Source organism: Bombus huntii, chromosome 13 (assembly GCF_024542735.1).
Source record: "Bombus huntii isolate Logan2020A chromosome 13, iyBomHunt1.1, whole genome shotgun sequence".
Classification (NCBI taxonomy): Eukaryota; Metazoa; Arthropoda; class Insecta; order Hymenoptera; family Apidae; genus Bombus; species Bombus huntii.
In genome coordinates, this window is record NC_066250.1 from 3,381,405 (window position 1) to 3,399,255 (window position 17,851).

A 17,851-nucleotide genomic window follows, 5' to 3' on the forward strand; every position below is an offset into this window, starting at 1 on the left:
TCTCCGGCCGACATGTCAATTTGTCAATTTGTCCACCTTTCCGCACCTGTTGCGCCTTTATTGTACATGGGATGCCGATTACTCGGTTCCAAAGACTTTACACGTTACCAGCAGACGAATCGAAAACCTTTGTTTCCTCGTATCTTCGAAGATCGACCGAGTTCTGGAACAGCCAGCTGTAAAGGGATCAATCGATGTTCGTTAGATTCTCCGGAGGACCATTTCAGACACCGACTACCCGTTTGTTGCGAAAGCTTACGTAGCTCCTTGAACAAACCGTCGTTCATCGATTTTTACAAATTAATACTATGACCTCGATTTGCCTGAATCAATTAATTCTAAAAGACTCGAGTAATCAAACGAAACGTTGTCATCCTTCGTATGAAACTGTAACTGCATGAAATATAAGAACGTGTTGCACATTGTTACATGTACAGGTTCACAAAAATGTAATACGATACATGTTTTAAAATTTCATTACCACCGTAACGAGACTCGACTGTCGTTATTAGTTAAAATCTACACAAAAATTACAGGATATTTAATTAATAATCAGTAAAAAACCTGGGATATATTTAAAATACATATTCATATTCTTTTGCTACGCGATATTGTTCGGAAAATCGAAATCTTACCGTATTTTGTTTCTCTTGGAAAATTAATTAACAGGCCTTTTGTCCCTAGTTTCGATCAGCTTCACCTTCCACCAGGATTAACATACATTTCCATTATTACACGGACCATCAAATGCACCTTGCAATTGGTTTTGTCTATTCTGCCGTGCGGATCGCTAATGATGCAACCTTCCAATTATCAATGAATTGCGTGTAATTGGATCAGCGGAAGAAATCCTTTATCCGTCAACAAAATGGAATCCCTCCTGCCCCTGTACTTCAACCGCGAAATAATTTGGATCGATGCAACATCAACGTCGACAGAATGCCGCGAATCGACCAGTATTCTCCGAAATACGATAACACGCAACACTCTGACATAATATTTGCAATTCTGTCGTTGATGATCTCTAATATACTCACTGCTCGTTCCTCCGTCTCCACGATGAGATGATTATTCTTGAGGGTGAGAGTGATGATGTTCCCGTTGGCGTTTTTATTGGTATGATTCCCCGGAGGAGTGTACTCCACCGGAGTGGCGCTGGCCACGTTTACTTCCTCCATGACCTCGGTCTCGCAAATGTACCTGGGTCTGTCGAGGCCGTTCACCAGCTGAAACCAAAAGAAAAAGAAGCTGAGATATCTGCTGCCCGTAGTCTCTGTGCGGTGGAACTCCATTTATCTGAACTTGTCACCGGACAAACAGTTTATATAATTGGATTTCATACAGTAGGGGAGCGTCAATTTCCCCCGTCCCACCTCCCACTGTCTATTGTTTTTCGTTCACGTAATAGGTGCTTACGTTCAGACAAGTGAACTCACCAGCGAAAGTTCAATTATTCGGACGTTAATTTCGTTCGAATAAATGAAATTTTGTCAGTACATTCACGTAACGTTACTACTAGTATGATAGTAAATGAGAGAAGTACGACCATACTGTCAAAAAATGCAACTGTCACGGTTGTATCACCGACGAGATAAAAATTCTACTATATACGTACCTATCGTTATGCGTATATTAAGTAAAAAATCGATTCTTTTAGGATCTGTTCTTCGTACATCTGTCGTTAAATCATATAAAGCAACAAAACCGGTCGATCGAGTTGGTGTTTTCTACGAACACGTAATCGCGTGGGAGTACGGTTGCAAAGTAGCAAGGTTTACGGACCGTGCTTCAGTCAGAGTCCGATTAAAAGTTTTTAATCTGAGAATTTACAGCGGCGCGAGCTTGACGCTGCGCGGTTAGCTAATTCACCGAATCTACGCTGGATTTACGAGCTTTGCTCGGCTAAGCAACCCGTTGCTCGAGGCGTTAATCCTACTTTGAAACCGCGAGACTTCGATTTTCGCCATCGCGTCGCTTCTCTCCACGCTGGAGAATTTTTCCGCAGCTGGAAATGTAAAAGTGGGTCAACATCTGCGACATTCTATCGGCTTCTAGACACGAATGTACGTTCGTCACCCTAGTTGATGGATGCATACGCACAGCCTCCGGTTTCATCGAGCCACAATTCCCGGACTGATCCCGAATAACGGAAGAGCAGTTATCTGTCAAGGAAATTGACAGCGAAACGGGACACCCGGGCCGCAGTTACCCCGCGTTCGTTTCCTTAGGCGTCCCTCCAAGCAGAAATCCATCACTCGCTTCCCTAACAAATCGAGAAAAGGGAGATTCATCGAGCAACGTCTGTTCTTTTACGATTTTATTTCTATTCGACTCTAGCGAGGTGTTCGCCGAGGATAGCCGGTAATGGGCGTTGGGTGACGCGACAAGTACGACGCCCGATAAGAACAGATAACCGGAGAATGAAATATCAGAAGGCACGCGAAACATTCAACGGCTTCGTTGCAGAACTGTCGATCGCGTTATCGACGGATCAAGCTTAACGAGGAGCGCTTATCGCGAATAATCTTTCCGTAAAGGGCAAATACTGTTGGAGGAGTGTCGTTTTACAAGTGAAAATTCTCTTCTTTTCTCGTCTTTGCAACGTTGCAAGAAACGTCTACTGTCAGCAGATTTTTCTCATCTCCGCGACATTCTAACCGATGTAACGCAATCACTCATATTCCCTTTACGAACAATCTTTCGTCGTCTTCGTTTTCCCATAGACTTCCATGACGACGTTTCGTCCGGTTAGAGGCATCGAGAGCGTTTTATCTACCGCGATATTCCCGCGGGTTGCGACCACGCATAGAAAATGCGAGGAAACTGCGCAGCCGGCGTATCGATAAAAATTTAATATTATACTTAAACTCGACACAGGAGATGTATAGTCGCTCAAGGAAGTATTTGATCGCTTATCGTTTTATGCGCGTATTGTGTGCGTGTCGTATAAAATATTTCGAAATTCCACTGTATCGCATTGTTATGTGGCACGACTATCGTGATTATGTGGGTAAAATTTGAAATGTTCCCTATAATACGTACGATATATTCCGAAAAGAATTCGACGAATACTTTCGCGCGGAACTGTACGTGTTTCTTTTATGCGGACAGTCTCACGATTGATTTCCCACAAAGTGCACATCCTCTGACAATTTTCCAAGAAATATTTCGATCGAAACATCCTGTTTTCCAAAAGCGGATACGCTATACGATGCATCTCGCGTCCCGAGCGGTTCTTTGTCTTCAGGACGGTAGTCTTGTCAAGCGGCGTAGCAGGGTGCGACCCCATTCTCAACCCTCCCGATCGAAGGCCTGATTGGTTCATTGCCTCGTTCGCCTCTCGATGATCGTCACTGATTTAGAAAGGGTGAACGCCGGGGCACGTTCGAGGGTTCGTTAAAGGGACGACATCGAGAGGGAAATTATTTCCAGCCTCTCAGTCCGCTCTTAACTACTCCTTTATTCCGATTACGACGCTTAAGAAGACCGAATCTGTCAAGCAGATATCTCGTCTGCTTGGTATCTCTCTTCTAAACGAATTACCATTTTGGTTCCAACGAAACAGAAATACTTTCTGTCGTTAGGAGTGCTCGACAGAAACACGAAAAAAGCTGAAAAAGAAGAGATTGGAAGAGGATTGCAACTAATTAAGGAGGATGGTCAACTAATTGGCCCTTTCACCATCGATATCGTGTACGCAACAAGTACTTGGTGCTTTAAGACGTTATCGATTAATCAAATGATAAACGTGATCGAAGACCACAGGAAACGAACGTAAACATTTTTGTAGACTTCCCCGATGTCGGTATCGTACCGATGTCTAAGATGCGCTTGGTATAACCTAATTGCAAAGGAGATTTATAATCGGAAGATAAAAACTGTCCGATAAATTACCATCATTCTATCTTCAAAAGTAGCCAATCGTAAGAATTGTCAATTTCTAGAGCATCGACTCGGCTCTTCCGGAAATATTCATAGAAATCGCGTCGCGTCATGGGAACACGGCGTGTAGGTAGGTTTGCCTGGAAATTCTTATCTCGTTCCTCTATCGTTCTTTACACAAGTCTCGCTCGGAATACATACCGATATAGTTCGTGGAACATCGCAAGGAACAACGTTCATCGATCGGGCGAATTCTCGAATTCGGGACGAGACAACGTTCCAGAGAGTATAACCCAGTATCCACGAAAGTGGTCTTTTCATTTAAATAATTGGTAGATCGAGTGTACTGCACTTCAAGATGAGTCTTGGTATTCAAAAGGTGCGTCGGAAGATAACACGGTGCTCGAGGTTGGAAAGCTCGACACACTCTCGAAGCGGTGTCGCGTAGCTATCGGAACGAGGGCAAAGAGGATCGCGAGAAGGAGGAGGTAGATCACGATCTGCCGTCGGCCTCCGTAGAGAATCAACGCGATTTTGTAAAGATCGAAAGCACCAAGAGTGGGGAAGATTCCTCGTTACAAGCAACCGCTACCTCCCTAATTGCCTCGATGGAGAATCGGGCCATCTGTCTGGTCGACGTCCACGCAGTTAGCGTAAGAAAGTTAGCGCCTATGAGCCGGATACGCAGCGGTGATTACGAAGAAACTCCTCTTGTAAGAAAGTAGCCCGACAACCAGTAATTTACCGGAAATTTTCGCTACAATTTTATCGACACGCGTATCGATTTTTGACCATTACCCGGCCCTTATTCGCGGGAGTCGCAAGCTCCGCTGCTGGCGAATCGACTTCGGGGAACTCGACGAGAGAAGGGAACCGCTTCGAACCGGGTACGTATCATCTTAATTGCCACCGCGTACCGGGGCTCGTGGATTAATGTGATTAAACCTGATTACACGTTTCATTCCGACAGAGCTGTTAGTTCGCAGCCGATCTTAGCTTTTCGTTTTAATTGCTATCGGATAGTTATCAACCTGAAATCCCCGGTATGCGGACGAGATACCAGCTTTATTCGTTTACCCGATTAATGGGATGGATATCCCTTTAGGGTGCAGAATAATGAAATGATACGAGTATCGTAATTTCACCAGCATCCGGACCTCCTATCTTAGACGAATACTTTCCATTTTATTCTTCTTTTACTGTCGTCTGCTCGTCCCGTTTGCCGATCATTCGTAGCTATACTTCGCTATTGAAAGTTCACAGAGCCGAAGAGTGACACAGCAGCGTGCCCTCTTGCGTTTGCAATAGTTCGAGCTACGTCTAATCGTAATACTTTGTATATTAAAAAGTTTCGATCTCGTGCGTTATTAAATGAATAATAAGAATAATAAAATTGCTGGTAAAAGATACGAGGGATCGTTAGCTCGTTACACAACGTTTGAAAACTAAAGAAACGGATTTCGTTCATCGCGGATGCGATTGGTCGGATCGATAATCAGGCGGATTTACGTAACACCGTATAAAATTTCGCTGCCAACTCCTTCGTCTCCGATTTAATTGCGATCAAACGATTATCGATTCGGACAGCGTTACGCCAAGCGAGGATACACAGGGCTTGTTCAGCGATACCGGAATTAGATTTAAATCGTAATTATGTAATAGATGTCGAGTTGCATCGAATTGCAGTAATTGTCGATCCGACGATAATTAATTCAGAGCGTAAACCGAACTGTTATCAAATTAAAAATGATAAATAGATAGATAGCCTATAACGATTCGCATATTTTGCTACGGTTCGACTCGTTATCCAGCGTCGTTCGCGCGTTGGTTCGTCTTTCGATGTTACGTCCACGTTATCTAATGCGGGGATAAAAAATCTCGATTCACGCTCGTACACGACGTACGTTACGTGGTTCACGACGTACACAAACCTCGAATACTTTCACGCGCGTCTACGAGTTCCAGACAACGACCTCGAGAAGAACGATAGAAAAGACGATAGTTCCTAGTCACGCTCGGCTTGGCTAGACACAGGCTAGACGTAGACACAGACATAAATTCCTAGAGTGGTTGGCCAAGGTTGTTTCATTCAAGCGAACGCGTGGCTTGTCTAGCAGGCTTTGAATCGCGATATCACCGGTCAAAGGGACCGACCGTAGGAAACGGTAATCCAGAACAGCACGACGACACGTTACGATTACAATTTCAGATCGCGTCGACCGCCTCTACAGCTGGCCGAATGAGAAACGAAACCTAGGCGCACTTCTTTGCATAACAAGACCGTTTCGGTGATCGGCCGGTTAACCGTCTAACATAAGTGGAACGTTCCGAACGTAAACGGACGAACGTTAGTCCTGGAAAAAAGAGACAGTGAATTGGTTGCATTGAATTCGCTGCGTTTAATGCGTTGCATTGAATTGGTCGCATACTTTGAAAAGGACTGGGAACGAAATCGGCGAATTTCCACAGAAATCGCGTGTCGACGAGTTCGTCTGTTAGGATGGATTTAGTTATCGGTACCGAAAGGCAGCACTACACAGGTGTGCGTGTGCGTGTGCAGGCGCGAGTTTGAAGCGCGTGTGCGTGAACGTGCGTGGCTGCGGTTCGAGTGGCTTGTGCCAAAGGGTACTGACCCTGACCCAAGGGGCATTGCTCCTACGGTGCGTTTCTCCCGTTCCTTTTCTGTTAGATCGCTCACACCGGCGTAGCGACGGCTTAGTAACGATGTCCGGGCATCATCGGGAATCTTTTTTACATGGATGCTAAACGGCTCGACCGACAAACTAGTCGACGCTGTGCTCTCGGCTCGATTCTCCTCGAGACCGGCAGAACGAGGAAGCGATCGACCGCCACTCCCGACCACGCTCTCCCGCGACCAGTTCGATTGGAATGCTCGCTAAATGTTCTCCACGCCTTCTGGCGATCTTTCCGCTGGTAGAATCGAACCAATTTCAATTAACCGGACGACCGTCGGTGAATAGCGTTCCTAGAATTTTTCCTCGGTTTCTCTTAGTTATATCCTTCGTGTTTGTTTAAATGTGTTTTTCAAATATTTTCCTCCACATTGCTCCGCTACGTTTTTATAGTTCCTTCGTCGAGCGCTTCTCTCGGACATTCTTTTTAAACATTTTTTAAATACTTTCCCTATGCGTTTCCTTGCAACCAGACGTTGCTTATATTTTACAGACGGCACACGAATGTCATAAAAGCGTCCATTTTAAGTCTAAACACTCGGAAAGTATTATCTGCCGCAAGTTTCGATTTATATATGTACATAAAAATAATTTTTATACCACACCGGCCATTTTTCAAGTATGTATAAAATACGTACGTACTGTACGAGTTACGCGATGGTTATCGCTGGATGTTTAGATCACTTAGATCGCGGGACGAAAATCACGTTTCCAAACATCCTCCTACGAAGATACAGCGTTGAATCGCGGAGAATGGAGTTCCATCGAATCGAGGACAAGCGATCGCGGTCTCATCCCATCTTTGTTAAAAAGTATTCGAACAAGCGAGTCGAAAGAAGAGCATAGTCCAGCGATTCGCGTTCCGATTTCTCGGTGGTCGTTCGCCTTCCCCATAAAAGGTACGGCTAAAATCACTCCCCGAGCCCCTCGTCTCGCGATCCTCTCCCTTCCAGTACGTCCTGTAGACGTACCGTCAAGAAAAGGATACCACGTAGACGAGTTCTGGCCAGCCGGTGTCCCATATACCAGGCCTTTCACCTTTGCCGCGAATCGGCGAGTCGCGCGAGCCAGACTACCATCTTTCGCAGCTTGGTCCGCGTGCGATTTTTTGCCACGTATCTCACATTGAAATTACTCAATGGCGTCCCATTGAGACATTCACGAAAAACGTATCATTCGTAAACAATGTACGAAACGTTAAAAAAGTCCATGTTACGCGTTCCTTTGACTCTGCGGATTCTATAGAATCAACGTACTCGACTTTTTTCCACATGCCTCGCGAAACAGTCGTTCGACGATGCTTCCAAGAACTGAGGAATCGGTGGAAAAGGTATTCCCCGTAGACGAAAGACGAAATCTTGTTCGAATTACTTGTTCCCTTTGATTCGCCAAATTCTAAAGAATCGAGACGTTCGAGAAGTTGCAACTTATTTCGCTGCGATTTCTTTTAACGCCGTTCTCGCCAGACCACCCAAGCTATTTCGTGTTTCACGCGTATGCACGCTCTCGCGACGTTCAACAGCTCGCCAGTTCGAAGAATGAAAATAGTCGAGACAGGCATTCGACGGGTGAATGAAGTCACGCGATAAACACGATCGCGTAGGCTGTAAACATCGTGCTTTCGAGTATTCAGAAATCTTGCGGTTTCTTGTTACGCAACTACCCGATCGATCCATCGATCGTTTGCAGATCGTCACGGTGATTGTAAACCTGCTGCATATCGATGAAGAAATTCAAGCTGAAAGGCGAATAAAAATATTTTTACAGCGTTGCTAGGATGCGACGCTGCTAAATGCGAGCTATTTACGATTCGACTGTCGATTTAATTATTACAATTACTATACTATGTTTTATGCGCAAAATATCTATCGGCTATACAGACCGTTCAATAACAGATTAATCTTCTAACTTCGATAATTAAGCGTCAGACGATGTTAGCGTGTGGAAAAATTTTTCGCGGTTCGACGTCCGTTTTAAAACACCGTACGTTGTTACGTTATCTCAGGTTTTCGTTCGAATACGTCACAGGCAGACTATACACGGTCACTCTAATTCGGCCTTGAGTCTAATCCTCGTCGTTGACCGCTGGTCACAGACCCCGACTAACGTCCGTTGCAAATGGCTCTCGTTCGGCTCGGTTAAAAAATTCGCGACGCAGCTCCGAAACTATCGTAGACAGCCATTCGAATTCCTCTCGAATCTGGTAATTTTTTTTATCGCTCCAGATTACGAGAATCTTGTACGAGAAAACTTTCAAGAATTTTAATTAATCTCGTTATTCTCGTTATCTCATCGACGTCGTAAGATGATCATTTAAAAACAGGGAATACGCGAATATCGAATACTAAGTGCTGGGAACAGTGGCAAACGAATATTTCGTGATCGAAAGTTCGAACGAAGAATAGAAGTGCCGGGAAACATATTTGTTATCAGTTAATAATGATTTCTAGGAAGCTAACATACTCTGACAAGACACAACCCAGTCGTAATTCAAACATTACTCATCTTCTCAACGGGGAAAATCCACCGTTTTATGAGATATGTAACGTTACGTTAACGAATAGAATAGACGCTTCGAACTGCGATGCAAAGCATATTTTATTCGCATACAACAATTCGATATAAAACCCAATCTGGCAGAACGTTCGAGTGGACGACGAGAACGCGATACTTAGTCTGAAAATTAAACGCGAAAATAGTTCTCACGTGGAATTGCTTCGACGACGTAGTGGATTTAAAAATTACTCTTTTATGAAAGGAGCGAAATGTGACTCATCGTGTTTCCCTACCAATAGCCTTTTTAAATATAGTGATCTATAATCGAGCATTGTTGCGTCTATAAATAATGATGAGAGGAAAAAAAAAATAAAATTTTTCACAGTAGAATCATCATTGGATTTAAAAGTACGGTAGAGAAACGATATTTTCGTTCGCATTCCAGCCTGCAGATTCTGGCAGTACGCGACGTCTATTCATAGGACAAGTGGCTTCTAACCCACGTAGACGGTCTCAAGGTTCCCGATGCTAGTTCAAGGCTAAGAGATGCCAAGCGGAAGTCTGGCACTGATGTGTTAGGAATACATCAAGAATTAACGTGTCCAAAGCGTTCTTCCAGTGGATGGGAACGCATTAGACGGGTCTGGTTGGCCAGTTGCGCGGTAACATAGGTTAGTGACACTGTGAAGGTCGTGCCTAGCACAGACAGACTGGGCTGAGTCAAGAGGAGTCGAGAGGAATTGAGTCATAGATCGTGACGCGATCTAATGGCGTTTACGCCAGCTGCTTAAAAATATGCATTCGGTCAGCCGATAGTTTCGCGATTCTCGCGAAAATACCACGCGTTAACGCGATTGCAACACGATCCTGCAAGAGCCCGATGGTCTCGTTTTATCAACGAATTAACAAACAATTTTGTTGTTCGAGAAATTTTTCAGTTATTATTTACCTACTACGCGGTCGGTTGCAATTTCCAGGATTCGTGAAGATCGAGCTCGCGATACTAAAAGTTTCGCTTGTTTTCGTCAAAGTGGCTCGACTGGAATTTTCCAACGTCTGATCAAACGCATCTACGGAGACGGTGCGGCGTGTTAATACGCCCGCTATCATTTGGGAATTTCCTTGTTTCGCGACACGTTTCTGCATCCTGCGCTCGCGACGTTCCGTTCGGAATCTTAAATACGATTCGAAAGCGCCGCATATCCCGACGCACGTTCCAGTTAATTCCATTAAAAGTTACGCAAATGCTTGACGTGTTTTGATATCCAGCTTAAAATCAGGACGCGCTATTTTATTTCAGAACGCGAGTTTGACGGTCTGGATTCGTTCAATCGCGACTTAAGTGGTTTAATTTCTTCCATGTTTGATACGGCTCAGACAATGAGTCAATTGATGCCAGAAAGAAATAGATTGAGTCACATTCGACGTGACTCACGAATTCGACCGCTAAACATAGGACTTTAATTTCGTATCGGAGTAACAATCGAACAAGGAAACTACGTGGAACCTGTCGCTGTCGTTTCGTTCGTTAATTTATTCGCTCGCCTAACCAAGTAGCTCGATTTCGTCGAGCTACGTTATCGCGTCTCGTGACTACTAGAGACTCGTTTCCTGGAAACGCGGAAACGTCGGCGTGATAAAGTTCGGTCTGGTGGTCCGCATAAACGTCGGGTTTACGAGTACGCAGACGAGACTGTGCAAGTGGCCGCAAGATTAGACGCGTCGCAAACGCGCCTCGATTGCTTAGTCTGCGAACGAGTGTTTACGTTACGCCCACGAACAGACTCGTCACGGCTCATGGCTGCCCGCCGAACGTGTCTGACCATGATCGTCCACCTCCCCGATTCATCACTCTACTTTCGAATTTCTCCTCTCCTAACGTTGCTCACGGCCAACGCAGCCAGCACCGAACCGTTGCAAACGTTTTAACCAAATATTTTGCTTCCTGGAACGTGCATCTATAAAAATGCCGCCACTGCTAGCTAGACTAAGTGTAAAGAGAAACGAAGGAAAACACGCGTATGAGAAAAATCTCGAACGAGGAGAAATATTGATCGAACCTTCGAAGTTTCTCACCCTACTAGGCGAACAAATTGCTGCGATTGTTTAAAGAATGCAGAAGTAAGTTTAATATGTTCGTATGTTGGACGCGAAAGTTCGATATAAAAATATCTAATTTAATATTTTAAAGTTTCGCGTCGATGCAAAGAACTAAAGAGCGGAAACCCCGGGCGGTTTTCCGATATCTTCGCTACAAAATAACAAGAGATGTATAGTCAAAGAGCGTAGAAGTTAGTTGGAAGATTTCACAGTTCAAACTTTCGTATACATTTCAACGCCGATATATTCAGTTTAAGATCGTAAACTTTTGTATAAATTTCCAGGCAGGAATATTAAAAATAGCGGTTTCGTGAAATTTCTAACGAGAAATGAAATATTCTTAAAAAAAAAAAAAACGTGGAAACGTTACGTTAAACTTTTGGCAAAATTCAAAATAAATGGCATGCAACTTTACGTAGAATAGAGGATTTTAAGAATATAGTGGCTGGACGGTGACGCGATGTACCTCGCAAATCGCGTCTATCGCGATCGCATTAGCAGACTCCTCGAAAGTTGTTTCTCCCTTCCAGCAGTGACGTGCTAGACACTCAAGGATAAGAATCTTTATTTAACGACTAGTTTTTTACCAACACCGTTAGAGGTTACAGACGGTCACACTACTTTGGAGGACGTTTGCAATTAGAAGGAAACGATCTAACCCGACTCAAGACTCCGACATCGGAGATAATCGAGCTATGTTTACGAAGAGATCGTCGTTCGAGCGTACAAATTTGCACACGATTACGACATTTCTGCTCGTTCATATTCGCATTTTTGATTTTTAAGCTTCGAAGATGAACGTTAGGGTACGTTCTAGCGGAGAAAGATTGTTAGTACAGATTAACTTTTATATCAAAGATTAGATAAACTGTGTCGTTTGCGCCACAAGATAGTGATCGAGCTTTATTTGCAGGAGTCGCGGATAAGTAACGAAGAAACTCGATACTTCTTTATCGGAATTTCTAATTAAAACTACGAGCGCAATATCGCCAACGGAATCGCACCGATTGTCGAAACAAATTCCAAATTATCAGCGAAAATTAATTGCGAAAGTTTATGCAATCGATGATTCGTTGAAAAATTGCATCGGCAATTAATTCCTTGAATCGCGTAACGAACGAACGTTGTATTCGTTTCGACTAATTTGTTGAATTCCGCTCCCGATTTCCTGGAAATTTCGCATTGTTTGCGTGAATAGGATGGCGGGACGTCGCGCGGCCCACAAGATTCGCTAGCATAGTTCGTGGTAATAGACGGACAGAAAAAAGAACCAAGGCCGTCTCGGGAGGAAATAATCTTGATTGACTAGAATGAGCCGGCAGCCTTAACTTTTGCTTTCTAATGGTAGGGTCGCAGACGGTCGCTTCGAGCTAGCCTCGTTAGAACGATCAAGGATCCTTATTATTCCGGCTTAGTTGCGCAACTTTGCCGTAACGCTCACCCGAACACCGGTTCTGACCATTACGTAAGTGTCTAAGCAAGCCTAAGAGGCTGCAAATGTGGCCCCGCAATGGCAGACCTTAAATGCCAACTGGATTCTTTGGCTAGCAACGACAAAGTAAGAAAATAACAGACGTTATTTCGCCTTTCTTTTATTCGTACGTTTGCAACTCATAGCCTCGAGAAACGGAAATCTCACGCAATTTATATCAACTGTCCGCGCGCACATGTATTTCTTTCATTTATCCTGGATACATTAAAAATATTTTCCACCAGTGGAAAATCCGTATTCGTTCTTCGCAGGGGATCGACTTTTCGTTATTCTCGCTGCCAATATCGAGTCTCGATCACGTTCGTTCTATCTTCGTGACGCATGAAATATGGAGGAACCATTCTTCCGCGCATTCACCGGCGTCCCGCTATTTCTTTTCATCAAACGATAAAGAGCCGCCGTTGAATATCTGAAATTGTACGGTCAACGGTACGGGCTTGACAATAAACGTTGATTAATTAATTTAGCCTTTTTCTCCCGACGTATTTCGTTAACCAACACTCACAGAGCTCCGTGAATACTTTCGAGTTATTGAAAAAAAAAAAAAAAAAAAGAAAATATCGCCGTCTAACGAGTCTGACGGAAACGAGTCTTTTACGAATAAAGGACTCGTACGGCAGGCCAGTGAAATTGTTGCTTAACACACTTTCCAGCAGCCAAGGACGGTACAACGGTTTCCGGCCGTGCTTCAATTATTAACTGGAACTTCCTTTGTGAGACCCGCTCCATCTCGATTCCTACGTTTTTCCCCAATTTACCGTCTTTTCGGAAATTTACGAGATCAGCCGGTATACGAGACTGAACACACAGAACGACTAGATAACGCGGAGGAACAAAAGACCGCGAGCCAGGTCTGGTTTTGAATTTTAAAACGCAGAGAAACGTCCGGCCGACCGGTTTGCAGTCAGAAATAAAGAGGTAAACAAACGGACGGAAATAGCGTGCCAGGTTGTTCCCATTACCATTATTGTGAGAACGTAATTATTCATTTCGACGTTTCAAAGGCTGGCTTATCGTCGCGTGAAAATAAAATCGGCTTTGATAGACCGCAACGTTCAACTCGCGCACCATGTCCCATAGCAATCGCTTTCACCGCAGAATTTGACACAATGTTCCGATAATTTTCACATTTCTCTAAAAACTACAATTTTTGCCGCGACTCGTTTGGAATGCAAATTTGATAAAAGCAAATTCCGAATTCATTCGCTTTGATATCTGGCGGATGCGAAATAATGATTCGCCGAGCACGCGTCAATAACCGGTTTCGATAAGCCTCAAACATATTTCTCGCATCGTTAAAAACAATTATCTTTTTGTTATAAAAAAAAAATATGTGTAAAAGTAAAAGATACGATCATGCGACTAACGTTTCAATAAACGCAAACGGTATCGACGAATACCCATTTACATTCTATAACTGTGAAATGTTCGGTCGTACAAAGGATTCTTTTTTCTTTGTTCCGACTGACTCACGAAAGTATTTGAACACTTACCATAGAAATCTTCTACACGCTACGAAATATTTTTATTCGTATTTAGTACACGATACATTTTTAGTTTTCTACAACGCACACGATATATCGATAAAAAGTTTCTACGAACGTTTAAACGCTTTCATGAATTATCGTACGTTTTTGATCGAAACGACTCGAAAGTAGAAAATGTACCATCTTCATGTCAGTGTAAACGAATTACCAACACTCCTCCTTTCGTTGATCTTGGCCGACTTTTCCACGGTCGCAGCCAGCTGTCAGTTTCGTTCTATTCCGGTTCTAAGGCAGACTCGTGTTAGGAACGCGTCGATCTATTTCACGACTCCAGCTTGACCAAATTATCTAGCCGTACTCGCCACGACTGAAGGACGTCTAATGTTCCTGCGGGCGTCGATCCACGCTCTTCGAGGTCGTTTTCTAATGGCGCAACGTGGTATATTCATTATCAAGGTCCATTGAGAGACAATGACCTCGTCACGGAACGAATCAAGGTTCACCGTGACCTGTACAGAGAGCACAAATGTTTTTTCCGTTCTCGTACAAGCGCCATTATCGCCTAACCTAAATTCCACGAGATGTTGGGATGTCGGGGAACATGCCTTTGACGCGTTTCTGATCGTCAGACTTCTTATTTCCAACAGTGACTCTCCGTATCCTGTGATACGTGCCCGTTATCTGACGGGAGAAAAATCAGGACAAACTACAGAAACGAATCATTTCGTGCCGGTTTCTCTTCCTCCATGATCTTGTCGTCTGATCTCTCGAAATGCTAGTTTAATCCTCTGGAAGCTACTGCCCGTCATTCGTCTAGCATCGTGCTGCGATTCGTAAGGAAATTCTAGGATTACAGACTGCGAGCAAATCCAGAGGCGAGAAAGAAAAAGAATTTCTCAAACTGTCGTGACCGTGTATTATTTTTGTCGCCGGTATTTCAAGCTGTCAAACGTAAATCATCTTCGCCTCTGATGTTTTCCCAAAATTTCGCATCTAACTCGAGAAGCTACCGATAATAATCAAAAGGAAAAACAGCTCACTACGGGGAAAGTTGGTGACTAGTGAGTAAGAAAGTTCGTGATAAACGCGTCCCGTCAGCCTCTGATCACCTATGTATTATTCCATAGAAACTCCGGCGTTAAAGTTCCGAAGAAACATTGCTAACACTTAGCAAATTCGTCGATAAAATATAGCGAGATGGGCGTGAATAATTAAGCCATGACCTCATGCCAGGAATTGTCAGGGAGGATCCGGCGTGGCGCGTCTTTTTTTAGCGACCTATCAAATCGCAATCTGGCTTTCTCGAGGCCTCGTTAGTAGAAAACCGGCTAGTAACTCGGATAGAGGGAACTTAGTTCTCCTTAGTGGGCCGCCATAAACCAGTCGCCCGTTATGCGAGTACACGTTGCGCCGTATACCGTTAGTATACAGAATAGTGGTAGCACAAGCAGTCGGCCAGGTAGTGCGAGTATTATGCCCACGTCTCTCGTATAATACCCAAAAGCAATCTTCGTCGGAGAGGTCACCGAGACAAAGACCAAAGATGGCCCGTCGCGATATTCCGCCGCCAGCTTTGCACCGTCCACGCCATTATATCCTACTCCCGGATGGCGAATCTCCGATTTCTGTCCAGGGAAACCGTTGTTAACCCCCTGAATATCGTCCAACCCCTTTGACATCTTCCTTATTGTCTTCCTTATAATCGACCGCTTTCTTCTCTCCACAGAGGGAACGTCTTAAGAAAGTGGAATCTGCTCCGTATATCTGCTGTCTTATACACGCTGTCTCCTATGCCTTTGTATTACGTAGATCAATCAGTAAGTAAGTTTTCTCCGTTCTCCAACTTCTGCTTTTAAAAGAGCAATATATTCGCCATTGTATCCATTGCTGGTCAGAAATATTAGGACATTTAAAGAAAAATAAGGCAGACCCTGACGAATCGTTGGGAAATTATAAAAATCTCGTTTAAAGCCTTCGAATTCGTATTATGTTCGGTGCAACGAAAATCTCGCCAATTATATACAGTGTCCCAACAATCGCGATACGGATTACAATATTTCGATACGACAGTGGCTGGAAATCACTCGTACATGAATAACGAAGCAGAGGATGCGACGTTAGAATGGTGCCAGGAAATCGGATGCAAATTCATTGAAGACGCAATTCATAAATTAGTTGCTCGTTACGGCGAACGCTTGCAGAGACTAACAAGGAACCGTGTTACGAAGACGTAATTAAATGTAAGTTCACGCGATCAATAAAACTATTTTTTCAAGAGTCAGAGTCTCTAATAATTTCACCACAGATTTATCGCGACACTTTGAAATTACCGCCGCTAGGCGGAGAAAAGTTTCTCCACTCAATTGGTGAGATAACAAGACTGGATAATTCTCGGCTACGTTAAGAGGAAGAAAATTATTGCGAGGAATTGGTGAGAGGCGGCCCGAAGGAATTTATGCGGAAACTAATGAAAAATAGAAGTACGACCAACCAGAAAAAGAGAAAACAGAAGCGTTAATCTGAGAATTGCTGTGTCAGAGACGCGGCCCGTTGCTGCATCGAAATGAGTTTTTAAATTAAATTTTCAAACATTGCCCGCTACGTTGTTCGCCTTCCGAGGAGCTTTAATTAAATGACACGGGCCGTGCTGCAGTTGCCGATACTGTGCTTGCTTTTTCCACGCTTCCTCTTCGCGTCTTTTTGTGCGTAGCGCGCGGTAGTTCGAACAACAGTTGGTCCCAAAAAAAGGCGGATGAACGATGGTTTACAACGGAACACGTCGAAAGACACAACGAAGCGATCGAGAAGCGAACAACGATGGTTGGAACTCGTCAAACGAAACGAATCTGGCATAATAATTTATATGCGTGATAAACGAATCGAGGATAGTAATAGCCTTCACGAAAATTGAAGACGAAATCGTCCTTTGAAGACCTTGTTACAAACCTATTTTATCAGAGCTTATTACATGTGTATGTAATTTTAAGCTTGTTTCTTTCGTACACTAGCGAAATCTGTTAATCTGTTAATTATTATCGACGATAACAATAATAACATGTAATAACAATAGTACCAATTATTATCAAAACTAACTGCAGTCACGAGTTGCCTGGACACATTCGAACGAGAACATGGAGAAACGGAATGGCATTGCCGATGAAAGTGTATTTAGACGATAAAAAATGGTACACTTTTCTGAGTGCAAAAATTCAACCTGTCGCCGTTCTTCGATGACGCGTACCACGTCAGAAATAAAAAGCAGAAACGGTGGCGATTAAACAGTTTGTCTGTGACAGGGATCGAACATGTCGTGTCAACTCTTTAAAAATATCTCGAACGTCGTTTTAGTCGAGTATAATTCGACAAAATATCTGTGTGGAGGACACTCCACGTTTTCGATGCGTCGCTCGATGAGTGGTGCTCATAAACGTTCAACACGGAGATTGATATTCATCGAGAGTTCTTGAAAATGTATTAAGCTCGTCGAACGTTAATCCTAGGCTAACCAAACTATCGTTTAGAAAAACATCTGGTAAATTTAAACAGCGCGCATTTAGGCTTCGAGTTGCACAGAAACTATAGATCTAGAACAAAGACATTAGAATCGTTCGAATGACTTAATTAGACGAATCTATTTCTTGAGTGGAACGAATGCAAGCACAGCTGCGAACATTGCATGTTTTTCTGAATTTCGAATGTTC

The 17,851-nt window shown here is 43.6% G+C and overlaps 1 protein-coding gene across 2 annotated transcripts in view; it reads right to left on the reverse strand.

The window, feature by feature from the left end:
* Positions 1-17,851, reverse strand: part of LOC126872471 (uncharacterized) — an 87,798-nt gene that overhangs the window by 11,264 nt on the left and 58,683 nt on the right. For both annotated transcript variants that reach the window (XM_050632463.1, XM_050632464.1), the window contains one exon: positions 1,038-1,226. In XM_050632463.1, coding sequence (XP_050488420.1) covers positions 1,038-1,226 — 189 coding nt within the window. The remainder of the gene's footprint in view (positions 1-1,037; positions 1,227-17,851) is intronic.